The sequence below is a fragment of the Cervus canadensis genome, chromosome 2, assembly GCF_019320065.1.
Source record: "Cervus canadensis isolate Bull #8, Minnesota chromosome 2, ASM1932006v1, whole genome shotgun sequence".
Taxonomy (NCBI): Eukaryota; Metazoa; Chordata; class Mammalia; order Artiodactyla; family Cervidae; genus Cervus; species Cervus canadensis.
In genome coordinates, this window is record NC_057387.1 from 22,182,738 (window position 1) to 22,210,241 (window position 27,504).

At 41.3% G+C, this 27,504-nt stretch overlaps 1 protein-coding gene across 13 annotated transcripts in view; it reads right to left on the reverse strand.

The window, feature by feature from the left end:
• The window catches only part of LOC122435175 (phosphodiesterase 4D interacting protein), a 237,069-nt gene that overhangs the window by 189,271 nt on the left and 20,294 nt on the right, over nucleotides 1–27,504 (reverse strand). Inside the window, exon 1 of one of the 13 annotated variants that reach the window (XM_043459276.1) lies at nucleotides 16,282–16,448. The exons of the other annotated variants lie outside the window; for them this stretch is intronic. Within the exon in view, the coding sequence (XP_043315211.1) occupies nucleotides 16,282–16,301 (20 nt within the window). The 5' untranslated portion in view covers nucleotides 16,302–16,448. Of the gene's footprint in view, nucleotides 1–16,281; nucleotides 16,449–27,504 lie in introns of those variants that run through there. 13 annotated transcript variants of the gene reach the window in all.

A 27,504-nucleotide genomic window follows, 5' to 3' on the forward strand; every position in this document is an offset into this window, starting at 1 on the left:
CCTGCATAGATGTACATATACAATCTTTCTCCAAAGATATTTTTATCTTACATGTTACCTGAATGTTTTACCTTATATGCTTTTCATGTCTAAATGAACCAAACTTTCCCTCAGTGAGCCTTATCTTCTTGCCCACTACCTTGCCAATTTGTTAATCAGAGATACCAATTTCAGAAAACTTAAGATCATGGCATCTGGTCCCATCACTTCATGGCAAATAGATGGGGAAACAGTGGAAACAGTGGCAGACTTTATTTTTGGGGGCTCCAAAATCACTGCAGATGGTGACTGCAGCCATGAAATTAAAAGACACTTACTCCTTAGAAGGAAAGTTATGGCCAACCCAGACAGCATATTAAAAAGCAAAGATATTACTTTGCCAACAAAGGTCCATCTAGTCAAGGCTATGCTTTTTCCAGTAGTCATGTATGGATGTGAGAGGATAGTATAGATAGTATAGATGGACTATTTAGAAAGCTGAGTGCCAAAGAATTGATGCTTTCTAACTGTGGTGTTGGAGATGACTCTTGAGAGTCCCTTGGACTACAAGGAGATCAAACCAGCCCATCCTAAAGGAAATCAGTCCTCAATATTCATTGGAAGGACTGATGCTGAAGCTCCAATACTTTGGCCATCTGATGCAAAGAGCTGATTCATTTGAAAAGACTCTGATGCTGGGAAAGATTGAAGGCAGGAGGAGAAGAGGACGACAGAGGATGAGATGGTTGGATGGCATCACCAGCTCAGTGGACATGAGTTTGGGTAAACTCCAGGAGTTGGTGATGGACAGGGAGGCTTAGCATGCTGCAGTCCATGAGGTCGCAAAGAGTCGGACATGACTGAGTGACTGAACTGAACTGATACCAGTTTCACTAAAAGCACACTTACTAATTTTTGCCAAGATACCTTCCTGCTCAATATGAAGAACCAAACATTTTCCAAGTACAACCCACCTACCAGCTGCTCCCCCACTTAATTTCTGCATGATGTATTATTATCTCCTTGACTTGCTGGTAAGTAGTTATGAAAATACTGGACTCAAGCAATACATTAACATTCAATATCCCATAGGAACAGCCTTTCCTACAGTTTTCCAGAGTGATTAGGTTGAAGATGATCAGGACATAACTGGTCCACTCAGAGCCATCTACAACATTCTTTTTTTTTTAAAAAAAAATCTATTTATTTGTTATTTTTTTTAAAGATTCATTTATTTTTAATTGGAGGATAATTGCTTTACAATGTTGTGTTGGTTTCTGCCATACATCAATATGAATCAGCCATAGGTATACACATGTTCCCTCCCTCTTTTTTAATAATTAAATTATTTTTAATTGGAGGATAGTGGAAACAGTGGCTGACTTTATTTTGGGGGGCTCCAAAATCACTGCAGATGGTGACTGCAGCCATGAAATTAAAAGACGCTCACTCCTTGGAAGGAAAGTTAAGACCAACCTAGACAGTATATTAAAAAGCAGAGACATTACTTTGCCAACAAAGGTCCATCTAGCCAACGCTATGGTTTTTCCAGTAGTCATATATGGATGTGACAGTTGGACTCTAAAGAAAGCTGAGTGCCGAAGAATTGATGCTTTTGAACTGTGGTGTTGGAGAAGACCCTTGAGAGTCCCTTGGACTGCATGGAGATGCAACCAGTCCATCCTAAAGGAGATGAGTCCTGGGTGTTCATTGGAAGGACTGATGCTGAAGTTGAAACTCCAATACTTTGGCCACCTGATGTGAAGAACTGACTCATTTGAAAAGACTCTGATGCTGGGAAAGATTGAAGGCAGAAGGAGAAGAGGACGGCAGAGGATGAGATGGTTGGATGGCATCACCAGCTCAATGGACATGAGTCTGGGTAAACTCTGGGAGTTAGTTAATGGACAGGGAGGCCTGGTGTGCTATTGTCCATAGGGTTGCAAAGAGTCAGACACGACTGAGTGACTGAACTGAACTGAACTGCATTGCCTTACAATATTGTGTTGGTTCTGACATATTTCAACATGAATCAGCCATAGGTGTACACATGTCCCCTCCTTCCTGAACCTCCTTCCCACCCCGTCCCAACCCTCTAGGTAGTCACAGACATCTGCTACATGCTGATACTCTGATGCTGTCAGACTGTGCTCTGGTGATTTCTTCCAGTAGTTTTCTAAGTGTGCCAGTCTCAATTATATCAGGAATATCCACAACACTCAATTTTGTGTTCCTTAAAAGTGGCTATTCCAAGATGTGAGCCACTGGTCCACTAGTCTAGTCTCTCGAAACATTGTGCAGAGGGGTACAAACTTGGATTCTTCCTTAGCAAAGGGTAACACCATGGCAGAGTCTGCAGAGAAATATTCTCTATAAGGCAGCCATAGACCGTCCTTTGCAAACTGCATATATATTTGGTGTTATTGCCTTGTATTTTGGTCTGTTTAATTTATGGACTGAGGAAAGTAGTAAACTGTGTTAATGGACCATATTATTCACGAGCAATGGCAAGGTGGTAATCATATAACTTTGCCATTACAAAGTAAATTTCCAACAAGTCTTTGAACAGTATGAAATATTAATATCCCAAACCAAAACCACCCCAACTATATCTGTTGTCTGTCTAGACCTCACTGCTTTCTTCTTCTATTAAGACAATAACCTAGGGCTATTTCTTCCCATGAAAAGTGAAAGTGTTAGTTGCTCTTTGTGACCCTATGGACTGTAGCCTGCCAGGCTCCTCTGTCCAAGGAATTGTCTAGGCAAGAATACAGACGTGGTTTGCCGGTTCATTCTCCAGGGGATATTCCTGACCCAGGTATCGAACCAGGGTCTCCCACACTGTAGGCAGATTATTTACCATCTGAGCCCATTTCTTCCCATAAGAGTGTCCAAACTCCCACAGAGGTGGTTATTTTTTCAGGCTTCCTCCCCAAGGCTATCACATACACTTAGCCACACAGTCTGGTCCCCTTACTTCGTCATGCATCACCACCCTTCCTTAACATCTCTAAGCTGAGGGACAAAGACCTTCTCCCAGAGGCATTTTCTGTCTTTCAAACTTCTTCTTATATGGCTTTCTTACCATAACGGAAAATTCAGGAGAAGGAAAAGCAATCAGCCATACCAGTATTTAGAGCAAAAAACTGGGCCTTGGTTGCTATTTTTAGAGTTTGTCATTCCTTTTCATAAACATTTACTGAGAAGTTACTTGTATAACAAGCACCAAAAATATCAATATGAAAAAGAAATGCCCTGAAATCAAGGTGCTCAGAGCTGTCTACTAGGGGTGGCAGACAGGATTTGAAGAGAGACTTATTAGAACAATGAGATTTATAACAGCGATTTCAGAACATGAATGAGGTAGTAATTAATTTTGTTCTGATGGGGAGAGGGGGTCTAGGAAATCTACAGAAAACCAAGAACACTGAATTTAGGCCTCGAAGGATGGATATGAATATGTAAGGAAACATGACGAAGACTGCAAAGTAGGAAACTGAAGAGGGTGTTCAGGGCTTTAATTTTGCTCCCCTCATCCTGAGTAAACATCAACTGCTCCTTAGACCCCTTCCAATTTCCTTCTAACTTTCCCCTCCTCAAGCCTTCCTCTCTCAAACTCTAACCTTCAGGAGGGAGTATTAGGGGTGTCTAAGGGAAAACGGTTTCATTTGTGCTCCCCTCCTCCAACACCATAGCTTCATATAACTACTTAGACTCCCCAAAGATGATATAAAATAGGTCAGCAAGAAAGGACTAGGACTAACATTACACTGTAGTAAAAATGTCTACAGTTACAGACTATACAGAATACCACAGAATCTGGAGGAGTGAAGAGGCTGGAGGTTTAGGATGGTAGAAAATATGAGTGAATATCTTCCTTTTTTTTTTTTCTTTACTATTTTTATCCTAGAATGTTAATTCTTCTTTAAAATATTAAGAAACATATTCTGATTTATTTACACTGCTCTTCTACTAAGGCCCTTGATAAAAGATGAACTATGTAAGGAATTGGGCTCAGTGTGACCATCTCAAACAGTGGCGGACATATCGTATGACAGGAAGACTGTGCAAGTTCACTGTTTCAGTTCAGTTCAGTCGCTCAGTCGTGTCCGACTCTTTGTGACCCCGTGAACCGCACCACGCCAGGCCTCCCTGTCCATCACCAACTCCCAGAGTTCACTGTTTATTGGGGTCCAAACACATATCCTGTTCTAATTCCACATTTTTCAAAGTTCATCTGTTATGAACTTATAGATTCTGATTCAAATAAATGTTTCTAATGTTTAAACATCTCTTTTTCATATTTTAAACTTATATCCACATTCAACCCTTGCAGATATAAAATATCCAGAAGGACAAGGAGAACTGTGGCTTGCTTTCTTGGCATGTGGAATCTTAGTTCCCTGACCAGGGATCTCACCTGAGCCCCCTGCATTGCAAGTGTGGAGTCTGAACCACTGGACAGCCAGGGAAGACCCTAGCCCTGGGGATTTTTAAATGGTAGGGCTTCACAAGTGGTGCCAACTTGGAAACAAACCATAGATAATAGTCTCCAGACTGCCTGTGTGTAACTTTATAGTTCAACATGTTTTCTTACACTGGAATTTTCTTCAACACTAATCTTGAATTAAATGATCATTATTTTTATTGTGAACAACCACCACCCACCACCAATGAAGCCACCACCATTTATTGATTGACTGATTCTTTCCAGGAATTATCTCATTCAATTCTCCCATAATCCAGTAGGTCCTGTTACCCCTACTTTACAGGTAAGGAAATAAGAGGCCTAGAAGGATGATGTAATTTGCCCAAGATCATCCAGTTAGTTGATGGTAACATGGAACTTGAAATCTATATCTGACTTCAACCTTTACATGTCCAATGTGTCCTGTTTCTATTCACACATTTGCCAGGAGTCTCCTTTGAACCTGCCCTGACTCCAGACAAATGAACCCTGAGACAGTGAGATGTGAGGAAGGTTGGGCAGTGCTGCTGTGGGAAGGAGAAGTGAGTTAGACTCAAATCCTGACACATATTTGTTTTTTGGGACACCAACTCATTCCCAATACACGCATGGTTCACAATGGAGTATTTGCATCCTGGTATATCAGATGCCATGTGACAAGTGATTAAAATCCTAAAAAGGAAGTGGCAAGTATGACTTTTTACATAGGCTCTATCCTGAAAAGTGAGTCATCCACTATTTTATACTTCCCTATCTTTACCCACAGTCCTCCAAATGGTTATGACTCCCCTGAATCCTTATCTGTGATAACACTTGGCATTGTCCCTAAAAGACAAAGGGAATAAACTGACAGGTAGAAGATGTGATGGAAACAGATACAGTCAAAACTGGGAAGGCCATTAGTGAACAAGCTCTGAGATGTCTCAGATCTTTTTTCCTCTTGCCAAGAGAGACACTGAGTATATCTTCTCTGCCCCAAATATTGCAAATATCCCCTCTTTGGCAACAGAATTGCAAAAACACGCATTCAAATGCAAATGGCGGAGAAGTCACAGATGCAGAGCACAGGCCCACTCTGTAATAAATACAGTGAGATTATAATTTTTTTCTCATCTCAAGGCCTATCATTATAACCTCAGCAAGCTGGAATGCTTAATTGGCAAAGCCCCTCAGAACACAGACAGCATCACTTGTGAATCTCCCTCTGCATGCTGACCAAGTGTGAGCTGACTTGGCACTGACACAGTAACATCCACTTTTCTCCAGTATAGGCTGCAATTACACCCTTCACTCAACAGAATCTATTCACTGAGAGTGGCTGTGGCCCAGTGGAACTCTGGGAGGCAGTTTTCTGGAGTGCTAAGTCCTCAATCACTACCAGGAGCTACAAGCATCCCTATGTACCAGCAACAACTTTGAGTTTTATGACCTATTTTGCTTCTGCACTGAATCTTTATTCTAAAAGGAACTAACATTTTTCATGCTGCTATTCCTCAAGGTTCAGAGAAACCTCTTAATACTGTGAAAAGGTATTAATAAAGGGTAGTTCAAATAACTATCTCACTTTGCCTTATGAAGTTATTAGACACGCAGATGTCTAATAAATTCTCCTCCCTGAATCAGCCAAGACACTAATATCACTCTTTCAGAAGAGGTGTGAAAATAATCTGAGTTCAGCCATATCACTCAGGGATAGCATATGTCTCTCTACCCTCTTCTAAAATTTAGCTTGGCTTTTTATCCTTGGTCCTGGTAATGCAGTTTTCATTAACAACCACTATTCACAGGACACTGGGGAATGCGGAGGCTGAGGCCCTCACCAGACATCAAAAGATAGATTTTTTTTTCCCCTGTTTTCACCTACCTTTTTATTCACACAACCTTTTACTTTTTCCTTCCTTGATAATGTCTGTTTTTAGTGATTTTTAGAGAATTATGTGTGCTTTCCAGAAATTTTGGAAAGGACAAAAATGCATAGGAAAAAATAAAAAATGCTACCACTTAAAGGCAACATTGATAAAGATTTTCATGTATTTTTTTTTAGCTGTTCTTCAGTTTATATGCCCATGTGAATTCCACAAAATAGAAATAACACTGAACACATAATTTTGCATCTTGATTTTATTTGTTTCGTTAAGCTTCCCTGGTCGCTCAGATGGTAAAGAACCTGCCTGCAATGTGAGAGACCTGGGTTCAATCCTTGGGTTGGGAAGATCAATCTCCTGGATCTGGACATGGCTACCGACTCCAGTATTCTTGCCTGGAGAATTCCCAGGACAGAGGAGCTACAGTCCATGGGGTAGCAAAGAGTCAGACACACCTGAGACTAACACACATTGAGATCAGAGGTTTTGAGGATTGCATTTTTAGGGGAAAAGGAAGCATCAGGAGAGGAGGCAGGTGAGAGGAGGAGAAGAGTATCTCATTAACCTGACCAAGCTTAGAAAGAATGAATCTAGAGTCTTCCTTCTCAGTATGTCTTTATAATGTACTTAAACAAAGCTGACAGAATCCCAGAGGATAATAAAATTAACTGAGGTACAAGATTCTAAAGCAGTGCTGAGAATGATTCAAATAGCTGACTCTGAGGTCTTGGCTCAGTAGGGAAATGAATGAGGAGCAGATGGCCTGGAAGATATGAAGAAGTGAAGGACCCGGAGTAAGTGATAAGGTAAACTGAATACTCAGAAAGGATGAGGAGATGGAGGACTTGACCCAGTGGTCAGGGAAGATACTTTTAGAGTTCAGGATCCTAAGGATAGAGAATTTGGAGTGAGGATGAGCTACAATGGGTGTGCTTATGTGCTCATAGTGTCCTGAAGTGAATTAGAGTTAAGAAACTAGGAGATCAAGTTACAACAGTAACATATACACACGTCTTGTGACCTGTCTAGAGGGCCAGCACCTTGAAGGCAGGGTTTTTATATCATTCACTATCATGTATCCAGCATTTAAGAAATCTAGATCATAATAGGAATCAGATGCATATATTGCTTCAACAATGAATAAATAGCATTTGAATGAATAATGGCATCCAGATTTGATAACCTGCTGTATTCATTCTATATTAATGGTAAGTAGACACCTACCAAACATATACTCACATGAGCCTTGCAGGGAATGTTCTCTAGAAAGTTCTTAACTGAGGATCTGCTATGTGATGAAAGTATCGTAAGACACTAAAGATTTAGAGACAAAAGACAGTCCTTTCTTCCAGTAAACTCATAGAGTATGTAAACCAAGCAGCCACATGCAATAATAAAGAAGGCATAGTGTGCTCTGGCTACAGACAACACCCAGAACTAGGTTCCAAAAACAATCCCCAAAGGAGGTAATGCTGAACATAACCTCAAGGGATAAACAAAGATATCCTAGCAAAGGCAAGGCTAGTTTTGTGGGTGGGAACAACTGGTATATTAAGGCCCACTCATAATAATTTTAGCTCAGGATGAGTAGAGACACCAGCTCCCTAGGTCTGCTAGCAATGATGCTGCCCCAAGGCACCAATCATGTGGAAATCTATAAGTAATGCACAGAAGAACCTTTTCTAAAACTAACTCAGTTTCAAACTTTACATGCTGCCACTTGGTACAATAAATGTAAATTTCTTCCTGCTATAAAAACATATATTGACTTAGCTTTAAAGCAGCATGTAAGGGGTATTAACAATAATCCTATAACCAAATACAGTATCTATTTTTTTCTCTCCTTGCAACAGACATCCTAATACGTATGCATAATTTTGATGTAATTTATACCCACTTTTATGGTAGGCTGTGGTCCATGGGGTCGCTAAGAGTTGGACACGACTGAGCGACTTCACTTTCACTTTTTCACTTTCACGCATTGGAGAAGGAAATGGCAACCCACTCTAGTATTCTTGCCTGGAGAATCCCAGGGACAGCGGAGCCTGGTGGGCTGCCGTCTATGGGGTCGCACAGAGTCAGACACGACTGAAGTGACTTAGCAGTATTGGTTACTTTATTATACTAAAATTTTGTTTGTTACCATTTCAGGAAACACTTCAAGATGGTAACAGAGATTAATAGTGACAGTTAAGCAGTTTACTCTAGAGAGGGGTACCAGTTGGGAACACTGCTACTGATTCACCTGGGATTATCCTAGAGAATTCCACTTTATGTCAGTGTGTCTCCATTTTCCCTTCTGAATACAGAAACTCGGGTCTTGAAAAAGATATTTAAACTGAATGAAATAATCTTCATATTAATATGAGTTATATGAGCTTTAACCCCAAGCAGTTTGCAATGCGTTTCCAAGAACTAGAAGTGTTTGATGTATTCTAGTCTAATAACATTTGATTATTCTACTTCTAAGTATCTGTCATTCAAAAATAATCTGATGGAAGGAAATGCTTTAAGCACCTAGTTGTTTATCAAGTATTATTTATAATAGTTAAAAACTGGACACCTAAAGGACTCCATATAAGGTAATGATTAAATAAAATATTATTAATATAATATGACATGACAGGCTATTCCACATTATGAATAATAGTATTCCACATTATGAAATGGAAAATAAATATTTTCTTGAATGAAGTGCTAGAGATTACTCAGTTTAATTTTCTTCGTCAGTCAATGCTTTCTATATATCAGCAGTTATTTCTTCTTTACACCCCTTCTACTTTAGCCAGGGTAAGTAAATACTTTTGGCCAGGTGCAGGTTACCTTTTCTCTAGCTGACCCTAGAGAAGCAAAGGAAGAAAGAAGTTTTTGCAGAATAGAACAAGCAGAAAAGGACTAGAGATAGTGACATAGATTAACGGAAAATTTATTAGACACTTTAAATTGCTATGAAAATACAAGCTGTTCTTGTTGTTAAAAGAAATAGTCTGTGACTAGTAAAATGTTTCAGCCATGAGGAAAAAAAGGAAAATTCAGATCATGCTTGTCTTTATGATCACAGAACTCAGAAGATGTCCTGAGACAGAAGAAAACAAGTGCTCAGTGCTTCTGAATGTTTTAAAATAGAATTGGGTAGAGCTACCTTGGGTCACCATGACATCTCTTTTATTCTGGACTTTCTTTTAACTTTAAATGCCATTTGAATTTTTGCCAGAGACAACTTGTGGAATGTTCTGAGCCCAGTTTGGAATTTTATTTATAGAATAAAACTTCAATTTCACTGCCCAGTTCAATAAGAGCAGGGTCCCAGTACAAACACTGAATGGATGGATACTCCATACAGCCTTGGATGAACTACCCCTGAGCTGCCCAGAGTAGAGAGGGCACTGTGATGAGGGTCAGCCAACTTTTCCTTTCAGATACAGAAACAACCACTTCCCAGTCTTCTGATACATTTCTTAAAGCTTCTTAATTTGGCCACGCTGGGTTTTAGTTGCAGGACCTTTGATCTTCATTGTGGCATACAGGATTTTTAGTTGCAGCATTTGAAAACTTAGTTGCAGCATGTGGGATCTAGCTCACTGACCAGGGATTAAACCCAGGCCACCTGCATTGGGAGTACAGAGTCTTAGCCACTGGATCATCAGGGAAGTCCTTCTTCTGGTATTTTAAATCCAGCCTTAGCCTATAAGCTACAAGAGGAATGAGGGAGTCTAATATGTGGGAAATAAGAAAGTGGGGGTGAAAGCACTGAAATTTCTCAAGCCCAAATCCAAATGTGGTCTATTTAAAAGCAGATCAGAGTTGCAAAGGCAGAGATTTTCCTTCCCCAAATGCAGAAAATTAATTGCTAGAACTACTGTATGTTAATTAGGTAATCCAACATCCAAACATGTTTCAATTATAGAATTATGAAAAGGAGTATTTTCCTAATAAAAAGTGTTACATGCAAAGCGGCAGCACCACTACAAGCAAAGATACCAGAACCAACCAGATCTTCATGCTCCAGGGCTTACTTAACCTCTCTGGCTTCAGCTGCCACATCTATAAAATGGGGTGAATGCCATCTCTGGTTGTAACTGCATTAGCAAATAGGACTCTCTGTTAACTCACCACAAATTCAAGATAAATAAATGTCCCTGTTTCCTTTAGGCTGATAGTAAATACTGAGCAGAATAATTGCAAATAAACTTTCAATGGGTAGCTTTTAAATGCACTATAACTATAATAAATGGCCATGTTATCTTACTTAGAGGCTACACTTTAATCGTGTGGGAGGGGAGAAGTAAAATGAAAAATTAAAAAATTTTGAGACTGAATTACTACTGAATTTCTTGGATATTACTTCCCTTCTTTAAATGTTCACAGCAACAATGGGCAAAAACAATTAATGTTTGTATTTTATTAAATTAAATTACAGGGTAATAGAAAACAAACCAAAACAGATGAATTACTTTGCTAATTTCCTTTCCTAACCTTCAATCTTAAGTGAAGAGAAAGTCACTGGGTTGTGTCCGACTCTTTGCGACCCCATGGAGCTCGCCAGGCTCCTCTGTCCATGGGATTCTCCAGACAAGAATATTGGAGTGGATTGCCATGTCCTCCTCCAGGGGATCTTCCTGACCCAGAGATGGAACCTGCATCTCTTACATCTCCTGCATTGGCAGGTGGGTTCTTTACCACTAGTGCCACCTGGGAAATCTTAAAGGTGGCCCCTAAATAGTTCAAGTTCTCTTTTCCTTGAGTTACTTGTTCAGGGAAGTTGTATAAGGTTCATATATGATTTGCCTTACTTCTATTTAGCTTTCCCATATGCTAGAAACAAGAACATTTCCATGTAAAGGGGAAGGAAAATTAGTAATGCTCTTTCCAGCATTTAACAGGGTGGTAGGCTGAATAATGACTCTCCAAGTAAGTCCACATTCCTAATCTCTGGAACCTGTGAATATGCCACTTTCGTGGCAAACAGCACTTTCAGATGTGATTAAAGATTTTGAGATGATAAGGCTATCCCAGAGTACCCCCACTGCATCTAATGTTATCACAAAGGGGCCTTGTGAGAGATGTATAGGAGAGTCAGAATGAGAGGAGGTGGGATGAAGAAACAGACTGGAGTGATGCCATTGCTGGGAAGGGAGCATGAACCAAGCCACATGGACAGTCTCTTTAGGCTGGAGAAAGGCAAGGAATGGATTCTTCCCGAAAGCCTCAAGGAGAAACACAGACCTGCTGACCCCTTGATTTTTAGCCCAGAAGACCAATTTTCAGACTTCTGACCACCAGAACTACAAAATAATAAACTGGTGCTGTTCTAAGTCACTAAATTTGCGGTAATTTGTCACAGCAGCAAAAGGAAACTACTATAAACAGGGATTCATACTCCACTGCTCCAGGGAGATGCTAGCCCAGACTGTTGTTGTTCAGTTGCCAAGTCGTGCCCTACTCTTTTGTGACCCCATGGACTGTAGCCCACCAGGCTCCTCTGTCCCTGAGATTTCCCAGGCAAGAATACCAGAGTGGGTTGCCATTTCCTCCTCCAGGAGATCTTCCCAACTCAGGGATCAAACACACACCACCTGTATGGCGGGCAGATTCTTAACCGCTGAGCTACCCTGGAAGCCTGCTAGTCCAGACAGGTGAATGCTAAACATTTAGAGAGGCTTCCCAGGTGGTTCAAATAGTAAAGAATCCTCCTGTCAAGCAGGAAACGTGGGCTCGATCCCTGGGTTAGGGTTTGGTCCCTGGATGGGATCCCTGATGGGAAGATCCCCTGGAGGAGGAAATGGCAACCTACTCCAGTATTCTTGCCCAGAGAATGTCATGGACAGAAGAGCCTGGTGGGCTACAGTTCATAGGGTTGAAAAGGGCCAGACAGGACTGAATGACAGCATGCACACACAAACATTTATAGCAGCAGAAGCGGTTTGCCTGATGGATTCTAGACTAATGAAGTGAGCAAAACTACCTTCATCATCACCTCCTCATCATCCCCATGAGTGTATGGCTCTGACAACTCTTTCCTGATTCATGGGTATTAATTTGGTTAGGGACCAAACCAATTTTTTTTGTTTTTGGCCACAGTCTGGGGGATCTTCCCTGACCAAGCAATTAAACCCACACCCCCTTGAGTGGAGACATGGAGTCTTATCCACTGGACCACCAGGGAAGACCCAAACCAGTGTTTTGTAAAGCCAGTGTATTCACTGGAAATTTGCTGTTCCAGAACCAAACATGCTCTCTCCTAATGATTTAGCCAAAGAGTCTGGCAGCAGTCAGGCAACACTCTTGGGGGAAAAAGCACTCCCACTGACTTGCACAGGGCAGATGACATACAGCTGGGAGTAGGGGAGATTTAAGAGCTCAAATACTCAACACCCTGTTCTTTATCGGTAGACTGAGCAAGATAAAGAATATGGAGGCTTATGTGAAGAATCCCTCTGTGAGGGGAATTTCCAGAAATGCCAAGAATGAAATTTGGGAATAGAATCATAGTCTTAAACTTATACATAAGCTTAATCATAGTCAGGGTAAGTAAGCATTTTCAGAAGCAACTCAGAAACCAAGTCACCTACAAGACTCAATGAAATGAAGCAACTAAAAGAAAAGACTTCGGAATTAGATAGTTCCAGGCTATATTTCTTCCTCAGCTGTGTGTGTTACCTGGCCAAGATTTTAATCCAAAGTTCAAATTGCTTGTCTTAAAAATGACTATATTAACATTTGTTTAAGGGACTTCCCTGGTGGTCCAGTGGTTAAGAATCCACCTTCCAGTGGCAGGGGACACAGGTTCAATCTCTGATCGGGGAACTAAGATCCCACATCCCATGGGGCAACTAAGCCCATGTGCTCTGGAGCCCCCACACCACAACAAGAGGGTCAGCGTGCCACAACAAAGACCCAATGCAGCCAAAATTTTAAATAATAAAGAAAAAATAATATTTACTTCAGACCTCACAGCGTTACAGGGATTAGGCGAAATAAAGTACACAAAGGGATTAACACAAAAGCTAACACATGCAAGCTTGATATAAATGGCAGCTTTTTAGTTAATTTTTATTCTTTGAATCCCCTGGACATTCTCGCCTGGAGAATCCCATGGACAGAGAAGCCTGGCAGGCTACAGTCCATGGGGGTCACAAGAGTCGGACAAGACTTAGCAACTAAACCACCACCACCACCATCACTGTGCTCCAAGAGCAGCCAATGCGTATGTCTGCCTTAGCCTCTTCTAGAATTATAGACAACAGAGTCAAAACCTCAAAGGCAGAAACCGTCTTCCATTCATTGTTTTACTCTCAGCATTCAGCACAGTGTGCCTTGCCTGTATTGACTCACATTTAAAATGTTTATGAACTGATCTTAGCTACCAGTTAGGAAGTATCTGAGACATCAGTTACGATATATGATTACAGGATTTTTCCATCTGTGACCCATTAGGTGGTGAAATAAACTGAGTCACACAAGCATTTTCTTTTAAAGTAAAAGAATAGGTTGGGAAAGATCAGAGTACAGAACACATAGTAAGGTTAAGTATTGTTACATGGAACATTTGATTCAGTTATATATTGGCGTGCATTTGGTTGCAGAGTAAATACATTTCTTATTGAGGGTAGAGATAGAAAAAAAAGTGTGAACATAATCACTCTTCTACTTCACCAACGGTTGGTGTTTCCTGTCTCTTTCATTTCAGCCATTCTGATATCACATCGTGGTATGGCACTGTGGTTCTAACCTGCATTTCTCTGATGACTAGTGGCGTGGAGCTCCTTTACACTGGATCTCATCTCTTTGAATATCCTCTTTACAATCACTTTAGAAAATTGTTCAGAAGTATCTACAAAAGCTGAACATGCATTTCCTATTACCTAGCAATTCCATATATTTACTCAACAGAAATGTGTACTTATGTTCACCAAAAGACAGATACAGGAATTTTTGTAGGGACACTATATTCATAATAGCCCCAAATGCTCATTAATAACAGAATGGACAAATATATTTGATATATCAACACATAATAGAATCCTACATAGAAGCAAAAGTGAATGAACTGCAACTACACACAATGTAGAAGAACTGTACAACATAAGATTGAGTCAAAGAAGCCAGATACAAAAGGGTACACAGGGATAATTTCACTTACATGAAGTTCAAAAGCAGACAAAACTTAATCTATGGTGTTAAAAGTTAGGATAATTGTTATCCTGGGGGTCACAAGGGCTTCAGGGGTGCTGGTTATATTCCCTTTCTTGATTTTAGTGCTTGTTACATGGGTATACTCAGTTTGTTAAATTGACTTAACTATAAACATACGATTTGTGATTTTTCTGACATTTCTGAATTTGTCTGAAATGGCTACATCGAAAGTTCAAAAAAGTTAATAAATAATAATTTTTTTAAGTGAGGAAAACACTGATACAGAGCAAGAATCCCTGATATATTCACTCTCATTATCATCAAGTGGTCACCAAGTCTGTGCTTGAATAATTCCAGGGTTAGAAACCTATTTATGTCCAGGCAGGTCACTTGTTAGAAAACCTTTCCTTTGCACCAAGCTATAACTTACATCCTCACAACTTGCTCCCATTGGTTTTTCTGTTCTAAGAGATTCCAAATCGGCCTAATCCCTCTACCACCAATTGCTCCTCAAATATTTGAAGGGAGTAATACAGCCTTTCCACCATCCTTCCACTGAAAAACAAAAATGAAGTCTTTGTCTCAAGACTTCATCTCTGATCCTTGAACGAGCTCCATTTGAAAGTATATTGAAAATTTTAAATATAGCCAGCACCCCTGAAGCTCTCACCCCAAGTCTTTACTTCCCCAGACTAAAGAGCCCCAGGTCTTTGGCCACCCCTCAAGTGTGGTTCTCAGCCCCCTGATGACTCCTGATTGCACTCCCGTTATCCGGTGATGCTCAAAATGGAACTCTGGCCTCTAGGAGAGGCCTGTGAAGAGCAGAAAAGAGCAAAAAGTAGATCTGGATAGTGTACTTCTCATCAACACACTCTCACCTTCAATGTGCACTTTCTTCAAAGTTCACATTATACAGTTCTCACATGTTTAACAACCAGCTAAAATCTCCCAGGTCTATTTCACAAGTACTGTTAAGCACTGTATTTACCTTCTGTGTTAGTACAATTTGCCCTCTGTTAGAACTCAACAACACACATCTGAGTTCCACTCCAATTCTCCAAAGCTAAATCTTGGAGATGAAGACCTATCTGTTATGGAAACATCTCTGAATACAGCCTTTCCATCACTCTTCCACTGAAAAACAAAAATGAACTCTTTGTCTCAAGATCTCATCTCTTATCCTTGAGTGACCTGCATTTGAAAGTATATTGGGGGGAAGCAGTGGGGCATGGAGGAAACACAATTCCACAGTGTATCTCCAAATTCTGACCTAAAAGCAGCGGTCACCCTGACCTCGACAAAGCCTAAGCAATGACCAGCACCCTGGTCTCCTCCTTTCCTCCCAGAGTCAGCTTCAACTGGAGACTCTGGAAATGAGCTCTGGTGAGACTAGTAGAGGGTGAAGTTGAGAAGGAAAACGTGGCAGGCTGAGAAGCAATCTGATATTTTTCAAGGTATCTGAAATCAAAGGTATCTCTCAAGACAGACCTGGGGGAATTCCCTCTGATCTGTGGGTCAATTAAAAGACAGAGAAACCCTTCCACAAAAACTTCCAGCAGCCTCACTGGATATTTTTAACACTGAAACTAAGTGGAAGGGAGATTCCTTAAGCAGCCAGACCCCAGAGAACAGATGGACAGATGTGCAGGAGACTAAAAGAAGTGGGCTGGGAATTAGGGAGGAGGAGGCGATGAAAAGACAAGCTTTCAAAGGCCCCAAGTGGTGAGGGGCGACCTCTCCAAAGGAGTAATGGGGCCGGGGAGCGGGGGGATGTGGGGGGAGGTGGAAGGACACCGAAGCCGGAGCGCGGCGACAAAGACGCAGCTCACCTACCTTGCCCACGTCTGCTCCATTTTCCAGGCGCTGTCCTTACTCGCGGGGCGCTCCTCACCCGGGAGTGGAAGCAGCCTGGGAAAATGAGAAGCCTGGCCCTCGAATCTCCAGCGCAAAGAACCTTGTCCTCCCCAGCTCCCTCTTTCTGTGTCGGCGAAGAGAGAGCTCTGCTCCGTGCTTCTTTAGAAAACCCCGCTTGACGTGGCCAGACCTCCCGCTAACCGTGCTAGGGCACAAGGGAGGGACTGTTCTCAGTAGGAAGCCGACAGGAGGAGCGGCGCCCAGAGCTGTTTGGGGCGCTGGGGCCCGGGGCAGCGCGGCGCTGCGCGCACACACTCCAGGCTGACACCACTGGCTGGCACGAGCTGCCCGACACCAGCTGAGCTGTCAACCGCGAGGGGAGGCGGGGCTCCCCGCAGCCAGTGTGCTGGGGCCGCCTCGGCCCCAGGTTACAGCCGCCGCCTGAACACACCCTTCCGTCTTCCCTGCCTGGATGATGCTGGCAGAGGAGCAGAGGGCTTAGAGGACTCCGCACCAAGCCCTTTGTCCCTCCCCTGAACCACCGAGGGGCTCTGGAAAAAAACAACCAACTAATGGGAAACTCTGGAGAGGAAGTCCCCTTGGGTGCCTGCATCATCCCACCCACAGGTAACCCCCCAGCCAGAGCTGGAGTCTAGGAACGTTTTAGGTGCAATCTGAATGCAAATGCAGCCCTGACAGGGTTATAGGACATGATGCTCTTTTCCCAGAGATCTGATATGTCGGTGTCACCATTAATGTGGGGACCAGAAACTTTCCTCGGGAAAGGAGGCCTTCTTACAAAACCTTACAGCCTCATTAGCTGCCTCCATCTCAGACATCTTGATTTTATGGTATTCTATCTCCCTGGGTTTCAATTTCCCAAGCACAAAGGCTACTGGGCTCTTAGCTTCAAGAGGGCAGTGGGTCCCTGAACTTCCCGGAAAAGCTTCAAGGCAGAGGCCGTTCATGCGTGCTTAGTCACTCAAATGTGTCTGACTTTTTGCGACCCCATGGACTGCAGCCTGCCAGGCTCCTCTGTCCATGGGATTCTCCAGGCAAGAATACTGGACTGGGTTGCCATGCCCTCCTCCAGGGGATCTTCCCAACCCACGGATCGAACCCAGGTCTCCCGCATTGCAGGCGAATTCCTTGCCGTCTGAGCCACCAGGGAAGCCCAAGACAGTGGCCATCAGAACCCAAATCTTCCCTCTAGCTGTTCTAAAATCATGGGAAAAGGCTCTTTGGAGATCCCGCTGCCTGAGACCCTGTATCATCTATTTATGTAACAGAGTTTCGACATATCAGACATGCTATAATTAAAGTGCTTACAGCCCCGAAGCTCCTTTTTAGCTCTAAAATAAAACCTTTTTATTAAGCGACATAATCACTGTGATTAGCATTACCACTGACCTTTTTTTAATTTGCAGAAAGCTTTATAGTGCCCACATGTGGCAAGGTTGACTTAGTTATATTCATTTCACAGATGATAAATTTGAGGCCAAAGAGGCTCAAGGTCTCTGTTAAGGCTCTGATAGAGGCTGTCTTCTATATGGTGTGGCCCCTGAGACGTGTCCGCTGAAGAAAAGACCCAACAAGCCTTCTCTAGAACAAATTAATCCTCTCAGGTATCCTAAGAGTTTAACTCAGGAAGCATGGGTATTGGTGAGACTGCGTATTGGGGAGACTCTGGGGAGCCTGTGTTCTTGGGGCAAACCATCATTCCTCCTCCCACCTCATCAGTTAATTCTCCTAATTATCAGTACAGACTAAGGGTTGGGAGGGCAGAGTAACATCTGAGAGTTCAGAAGAAATATCTGAAAGACCCGCCCACCAACCTCAACATAGCTTATACCTAAGACCATGCTGCTCCTGCTCTCAGAATGTTTCCAGGAAATGTTTTAAGGTCCAGCTTGACCTGAGACAAGGCTCACAGGTCACCGCTCTCAAAAAGAATCTCCTGCTGCTTCTGAAGGCAAAGAAGAAAGAAAGAAAAAAATGTGGGCAGGGAGAGCTAGAGTTCCATCTTCCATACCAAAGTTGGTGCTCTATTTAGTTTTGTCTCAAATCAAATTATGGGCTACTGAGTTTGGAGAGGAACTGTGTCTACAGCCAGACATGTGCTCTGTTCAAGAAATTATAGCATTAACTAGATAAACTGTGGGTGTCACAGAAACAAGGCTAGAAAATACGCTCAGTCATTTTAAATTTTTTATTTTTTTTAATTTATTTATTTTTAATTAGAGGATGGGCTTCCCCAGTGGCTCAGGTGGTAAAGAACCTGCCTGCAATGGGGGAGACCTGGGTCCAATCCCTGGGTTGGGAAGATCCTCTGGAGGAGGGCAGTATTCTTGCCTGGAGAATCCCCATGGACAGAGGAGCCTGGCGGGCTACAGTCTATGGGGTCACAAAGAGTCGGACACAACTGAGTGACTAAACACAGCACAATTGGAGGATAATTGCTTTACAATATTATGTTGATTTCTGCCATATGTCAACATGAATCAGTCATAGGTATATATATGCTCAGTCATTTTAAAAATAATTTTTACAAAGGTCATAACACATTCATTGTAAAAGAATTTAAAAATACAGAAAAGTATATAGAAATTAAATCACCTATAATACCAAGAGATAATCATTGTTAAAAGTTTGTTTAACTTCTTTCCAATCTTTTAAAAATATGTCATCTAATGCAAATGTTGACTCTCTCCTAAACATACAAGAGTACATTGTTGAAAAAAGAAATTTTTTTGTTTTTAAAATTAAATTTACTGTTAAAAGAACTAACTTTTTATTTTATTTTTGTATTTTATTTTTTCCTCTCACTTTATTTTATTCATTTTTATTTTTAATTGAATGATAATTGCTTTACAATGTTGCCTTGATTTCTGTCATACTACAACATGAATCATTCATGAGTATTGTCTTAAATTTTAAAAGAAAATATTCAACCATATATCCACTCCTTCAGCACAACTGTTTAAATTTCTCCATATTTCCTACAATTATTATCCATATACTCAATATTACATAACCATTTGTATAGTTACAGTTATGTACAGCTTAGCTATATTTATGTCCCCCCTTTTTTCATTTAGTAGATACTTGTCCATATTGTTACAGAATATTCACATTTATTATTCTAATGATTATATAATATCAATATAACTAGTTTACTTAATAATATTCTATTACTGCATAGTTATGTTATTTCTAATATTAGACTCTTATTAACAATGCTTTAATGAACTTTTCCTACTTCATTATTTTATTCTTTTGAATTATTTCCCTAGTATAACTTTTTAAGGTAAAGGAATTGTATAGTAAAAGGACCTTCTAATTTTATCATATTGTACAGTTTAAAGAGTACTAGGATTTATCATTTTAATTTTTTTCCTTATCCAATAGATAAGTAATAACTACGGGCTTCCCTGATAGCTCAGTTGTTAAAGAATCTACCTGCAACGCAGGAGATCCTGATTCAATTCCTGGGTTGGGAAGATCTGCTAGAGAAGGGATAGGCTACCCACTCCAGTATTATTGGGCTTCCCTTGTGGCTCAGCTAGTAAAGAATCTACCTGCAATGCAGGAGACCTGTGGTCGAGACCTGTGTTCAACCCCTGGGTTGGGAAGATCCCCTGGAGAAGAGAAAGACTACCCACTCCAGTATTCTGGCCTGGAGAAGTCCATGGATTGTATAGTCCGTGGGGTCGCAAAGAGTTGGATTTGACTGAGCAACTTTCACTTTCAAGTAATAACTTAATAGTTATAAGACCTTTTAGATATCTATCTGTATTTATATAGTATATAACTAATATCATCTCATTTTACCTTATATTTCTTAGAATACTAACAAGTTCCTATTTCATATGCTTACTTGCAAACCATTATCTGTAGTAGCTAGTCATGAAATCCTTCTGTGTTGATCATTGTATTAGTCATCTTTTTGCTGAAACAATGCTGCTTAACAAAGAGCTCCCAAATCTCAGCACTGTACAACAAACATCCAATTTCACTCAAGGATCTGTGGTTCAGGTATGGGTTGGTTAGGCATGGATTCAACTCTGCTCCATGTAGCTCTCATTCCAGGATGCCTACTGAAGAAGCAGTGGCTACCTGGGGAATATTCTTCTAATGGTAGCATACAGGAGTGTAAGAGAACTGGCAGAGACTGTGATGTCTGTTAAAGTCTCTGCTCAGAACAAATACATTGTCCCTTCTGCCATATTTCAATCTCCAGTGTAAGTCACATGGCCAAGTCCAGAGTCATGATGCAGGAAATTGCACTCTGCCCACAGAGTGAAGAAGGGGTGAGTATTTTGAAACAAGAATACAGTCTACCAGTTACTGTCAATTTCCACTGTTGTACTGATCTTTGGAGAACAATACTCATCAAGATGAAACTTTTATCAGCTGGGGTCTCTGAATGACTCTGATGTCCAGTGTTCCTGCTGGCCCAAACTGAACATGTGGAATGAGCAAGAAATACACTTTTGTTGTATTAAGTTACTGAGATTTTGAGATTTTTTAAAATCAATTATTTATTTATTTGGTTGCACCAGGTCTTAGCTGCAGCACGTGGGCTCCCTAGTGTTGCATGGGCTCCTGTAGATGCAGCATGGGCTTATTTGCTCCCCAGGATGTGGGATTTAGTTCCCTGATGAAGAATGGAACCTGCATCCCCTGTATTGCAAGGAAGATTCTTAACCACCAGATCTCCAAGGACATTCTAGGGGTTATTTATTACTGCAGAATAACATGGCCTATCCTGACAGAGCTTTTTTTAAGAATTTCATTTTATTTTTTAATTCATTATAAGACAGGCAGAGAGAAGACTATAGATTCCATGGATCATTATGGTAGAAAGTCACACATCTTCCTCCCTGCATATCTCTCTCAATTTTCTAGATTAGAACTCAATCTGGATAGATAATGTTGACAAATTAAACCAGTTATATTATTCTTTCCTGAATGTACTGCCTTTGAACTGGTCAATTGATGGTGCTTCAGGAAATATTTGAATGGATGATAAGGGACAAAAAATAGGAAAGTGTCTGTCTTCATGTGTGTGTACTCAGCTGCGTCCAACTCTTTGTGACCCCATGGACTGTAACCTACCAGGCTACTCTGTCCATGGAATTTTCCAGGCAGGAATACTGGATTGGGTTGCCATTTCCTACTTCAGGGGATCTTCCCAACCCAGGGATCTAACCCAAGTTCCTGTGGGTTCTGCACTGCAGGTGGATTCTTTACCCACTGAGCCTGTCATCATAATCAGTTCCAAATACTCCAATGTGCATTTACCTTCTATTTATTTAGTTTTTCTATTTCCTTTCCCTTCTGTCTCTCCACCTTGATGGATTGCTTCATGAACTATAAAGCAATAAAATAACCATGTCTAATATATTTTTGCCATATTCTCTTCTAAAAGTATAATGTGTACTGACTCCTTTCATCCTCACAATAATATAATGAGGTAAGCTCTAGTTATTTGTTTTGTAAGTAAGTAATGTAGGACACAGGGAGGTAAATATTGTCTCAGTATATAAAGCTAAGATTTGAAACTAGCTCCAAAGCATCATGCTTAACCACTCACCATGTGCACTAATTTTGATCCCTAACATTCACTGAGACTTAGATATTAGATAGGAGAACAATACATCTGCCACACCTGTCACTTCACTGACCACTGCAGTTGACTCAGCTGAGTCAATAGTTAGTGAATATGGAGAAGGAAATGGCAACCCACTCCAGTATTCTTGCCTGGAAAAGTCCATGGACAGAGGAGCCTGGCGGGCTGCAGTCCATGGGGTTACATGACTGAGCATGTGTGCATGAGGGTGGAGGGAGATGGGTTGGTAGCAATAAAGTGGTAGAACTAAAAAAAAAAAAGTAGTTAGTGAATAGAAGTGTCCTTTGTCCCTCACAGCTCCATGTCCACCTCTCTAACCTTGGATTTAAAATGTCCAGAAGGGAGGGGATATATGTGTATGTATGGCTGATTCATCTTGCTGTACAGTAGAAACTAACACAACTATAGTTATAAAGCAACTATGCTGCTGCTGCTAAGTCGCTTCAGTCTTGTCCGACTCTGTGCAACCCCATAGATGGCAGCCCACCAGGCTCCTCTGTCCCTGGGATTCTCCAGGCAAGAATACTGGAGTGGGTTGCTGTTTCCTTCTCCAAAGCAACTATACTCCAATAAAATTAATTTTTAAAAACTGTCCTTCTCAGGCAGGAATCATTCTGCAGGCAAGGACAGAGTGTCTGTGACAAAGACAACCACAAATTCTTTCCTTCTTCTTCCACTGAGAGATGGAATCTAATTCCTCTTGCTTTTTCTTTTTTTAAATCTTAGACCTAACTGACTATAGAATATAATATAAAAGATGTTGTAGGCCTTCTGGGGCTAATTCAAAAAAAGCCTTGCAGCTTCATACTAGACTCTTGAAGACACTTACTTCTGAAGCCCTGAGATGCCAGATAAGAAACTCCCATGGTAGAGAAACCATGTGGAGAAGGCCTGAGACTACATAAAGAGACAGAGAGAGGGGCCTAGTTGAGCCACCATCTAGAAGTTCCCATCAAGCTGTCTGGCATGTGAGCAAAGCAGTCTGGAACCTTCCAGATCAGTTCAGCCACCAGTTGGACATAATCGAGCAACTCCAGCTGTGGTTATACAGAACAGATTTACCCTGCTGAGTCATGCTAGAATTAATGATCCCTAAAAGCATGAGGTGGGGCTTCCCTGGTGGCACTAGTGGTAAAGAACTCAACTGCCAGTGCAAAAGACATAAGACACAGGGTTCGATCCCTAGGTCAGGAAGATCCCCTGGAGTAGGAAAAGGCAACCCACTCCAGTATTCTTGCCTGGAGAATCTCATGGACAGAGGAGCCTGGAGGGCTATGGTCCATAGAGTCACAGAGCTGGACATAATCAAAGTGACTCAACATGCACACACGCAAAACCCTGAGATATAGTGAAGTGTTTTTTGTTGAGCCATAAGTTTTGGAGTAGTTTCCTAAGTAGCATTAGACAGTGGTACCATATTTGGTCCCTATAAGTGGGGTGTAACTGTGCTGCTGCTGCTGCTAAGTCACTTCAGTCGTGTCCGACTCTTTTCAACCCTGTGGACCACTAGGTCCCTCAGTCCACGGGATACTCCAGGCAAGAATACTGGAGTGGGTTGCCGTTTCCTTCTCCAGGGGATCTTCCCAATCCAGGGATCAAATCTTGCTTTCTTACATCTCCTGCATTGGCAGGTGGGTTCCTTACCCCTAGCGCCACATGGGAAGCCCTTGATATTCTGAGTTGCCATGAAAGAAGTGTGATTACTTTTCTGGAGAGACACTGAGGACAGGCCCTGAGACTTCTTGTGAAATATTACCCAGCAGTCTGCATGCAGGCACTAGGTCTCATGTGGATTCTACGCCAGATGTGAGGTAGTTGCTTTGGTAACTCCAGAGCAGCCTTCAGCTGAATACTACTGAGAAACCCAGTGAATCCCACATGACGCAGACATGCTCACCTGAGACCTGTCCAAATTCCTGACCCACAAAATGACAAGATATAATAAAATAGTGTTGAGCCACTGTTTTGAAGTACATCATTATGCAGAAATAGACAACTGCAAGAATGCCTTAAAATGTACACAGTAATTCTGATACATTATCTCATTCATTCATTCAAAAATACTTACTGAGGACTGTTATGTGTTAGGCAAAATTATTATATTAATACATATTAGAGACAGAGAAGTTAAAAAAAATAACCAGCAAAGACCCTGTTTTCATGGAGTTTACAGTCTACTGGGATAGGCAGACAATAAACAAAGAAATAACTACAACATACCAGATGGTGACAAGTGCAAGGAAAAGAAACCAAGCAGTATTAAGAGAACATTCCAGTAAAGCAACACTCTTTTATAAGCGAGGAAATGAAGCCTTAAAGAAACTTGAATGATGGGCCAGTAAGAGAAACAGGTTCCCAGGTATAATAAAATTGGATCCACTTTATGTGGTGAAAACTGTCCAACAGAGTTCATAAATGCAAATCTGTTATCTGTATTATTAGTGCAACAGGGGAAGCTAATTGGCAGAATTGAGACTTGGATGGATGTGCCTGGTTCCCTGGGCCATGCAAGTAACCTGCAGAGAAAAGGTTATGAGTACATGAATTGAGGGATGTGCCCTCCAGTAGCGGGAATGGGGCAGAGGCTGGAGGTGATGTGTGATCCAGGACCATACATAGGAAGCGAAGTGGCAGCTGTGCCTCAGAGAAACAGAGAGCAGAACTAGGAGCAGTTTATGAGAGATTGGGAGACACCCTTTGAGATAAGTAGAAATAATTTGTGATGGGGAAGGGGCTTTTTAAAAATATTTCATTTCCAAAAAAATAAATAAATAAATAAAAATATTTCATTTCCTAAATGAAAAAGTGGGAGTTCAAAGGCAGCTAAGCTCATGACACCAAATAAATGTATTTAGTTAATAAAACTCAGGGACAATTTGGTTGCCTTAGTTCATGCAGTTCAACATTAGTTCAATGCCTACAAAAGCATGTGCTAGGCTTTGTACTTCATGTTTAAAATCTAGTGTAGGACTACTGGGCATATTCCCAGGAAAAAAGACATGTGCATCCCAATGTTCATAGTAGCACTATTTACAATAACCACGACATGGAAGCAACCTAAAAGTCCGTCAACAGATGAATGGATAAAGAAGATGTGATACATCTATACAATGGAATATCACTCAACCATAAAAAAGAACTAACTGGGTTATTTGTAGAGATGTGGATGAACCTAAACAGTGTCATATAGAGTGAAGTAAGTCAGAAAGAGAAAAACAAATATCATATATTAATGCATATATGTGGAATTTAGAAAAATGGTATGTGTGCTCAGTCATGTCTGACTCTTTGCCACCTCATGGACTATAACCCACCAGGCTCCTCTGTTCATGGACTTTTCCAGGCAAGAATACTGGAGTGAGTTGCCATTTCCTACTCCAAGGGATCTTCCCAACCCAGAGATCAAACCCTGATCTCCTGCATTAGAGGCAGATTCTTTACCCACTGGGCCATTGTTATAGATGACCCTACTTGCAAAGCAAAAATAGAGACACAGATGTAGAGAACAAATGTATAGAAAGCAAGGGGGGAAGCGGGGGGTGGTGGTGGGAGGAACTGGGAGACGGGTTGACACATACACATTATTGATCATATGTATAAAATAGATTACTAATGCAAACATAATGTAAAGTACAGGGAACTCTACTAAATGCACTGTGGTGACCTGAATAGGAAGGAAGCCTAAAAGGGAGGGGATATATGTACACACACATAGCCCATGCACTTTGCTTACAGTATAAACCAGCACAACATTGTAAAGTAACTATAGTCCAACAAAAATTAATTTAAAAAATCTAGTGTGGAAAGTGAGGCAGGCACTCATCATATCACAATATAAATCAAATTGTGTAAGTGCTATGATAAAGGGACAAAGAGGAACACAAATGGGTGACTGATTAATTAAATCTGATTAGAGAAAGTTTCATGAAAAAGGTAGTGCCTGAGTAGGGTCCTGAAGGATGCTAGTAATCAAAAGCTTTGTCATATACTAGGATTACAAAAGGCAGTACTTTTACTTAAAAAGTCTAAAGTTTGACTGGTAGAAGGAGAAACGTCCCCAGTCTCCTCTGAATGACTGCCTAGTGAAAGTGAAAGTCGCTCAGTTGTGTCTGACTCTTTGTGACCCCATGGGCCACACAGTCCATGGAATTCTCCAGGCCAGAATACTGGAGTGGGTAGCCTTTCCCTTTTCCAGGGGATCTTCCCAACTCAGGGATCGAACCCAGGTCTCCCACATTGCAGGCGGATTCTTTACCAGCTGAGCCATAACAGAAGCTCAAGAATGACTGCCTAGGGTCCCACGCATTTGGAAGAGCTGTGCAGTGGTGCTGACATCACTGGCTAAGGCAGACTTGGGTTCTGATCAGCCCCATCAATTTCCAGCTTTGTGATGTTGACAAGTTACTTAAACTGTGTGCTTTAATTTCCTCATTTGTAGACTAAGGTTAATGATAATATGACTACCTAGTAGGGTAATGGTGAGAACAAAATGAAATAACACATGAAAAGTGTATAATTCATTGTGCAGCACATTTTAAGCATTCAATAAATCATAGCTATTCTTTTATTAATGTTTGCATACCAGGCAGGATTCCAACCCTGTACAGAAGTTGTGAATTTTAGTTTCAGTTCTTACTCCAAACTGGTCTCTAGGGCTAGGCCAGTGACCCACATTTTCCACTTCTCAGCTCTCTGATTCATCATATGAGACCAAGACACTGGCAAGGAAGTTGAAAGGCCCGATTCCCTTACTTCCTGGTTGGAGTTCTAGGGCTAAAGTGGTTATTTCCTCTGTCTTATATTCCTCCCTTTATCTCAAACCTTCTTCCCTTGTCTTGAGGACTCCATGGGTGTGTGTGTGTGTGTGTGTGTGTGTGTTTATTCACACTTCACTAGTTAGCCTTGTCTGTCAGCTGTAACAAAAACCTCAAGGAAAGAAAGTATGACCAAGCCTTCAGACAGCTGGTGGTAATTTAATTATACAATCCCCCTTACCCTTTCAACACCCACTATTTATGTGTATCCAATGTTGGAGGGGGGGGAATTATGCAAGATATGTGGTACATAAATTTCTAGGAAAAGGGGGGTTGGAACACTGAAGAAAGACTTGTACGAATTAACTGGATACTTTGCTTTGCTTTGAACGTAGATATTGGGCGTTAAAAATGGAAGGGACTGATGTGAGAGTTAATAAATTTCTGGAACCAGAAACAATACAGGAATAAATTAAACAAATAGTTTTCAAGGCATTCATGACAACTGCACCATCACTAAAACCTGAGTATTTACCAGGATGGGACAAGTGACTCCAGTCCAAGGCCAAGGAGCATGTATCAGGCAACCTAGGCTGCTTAAAATATCCATGGAGGTTATAACTGAAGGCAGTGATGATTCTGGTTTAGAGCTCAGATTGGATTCTGAATTAGAAAGCATATTGCTAAGGACAAGGCAGCCAAACAGCTATGGTCCCTGTCTTTGTTTCTTGTATCATGCCATCTGCTAGCCTGTCCCCCAACTGACCAAGGTGGATTTCTCTGGCTTTAAAATTCTGGCAGACACTAACAATCCCA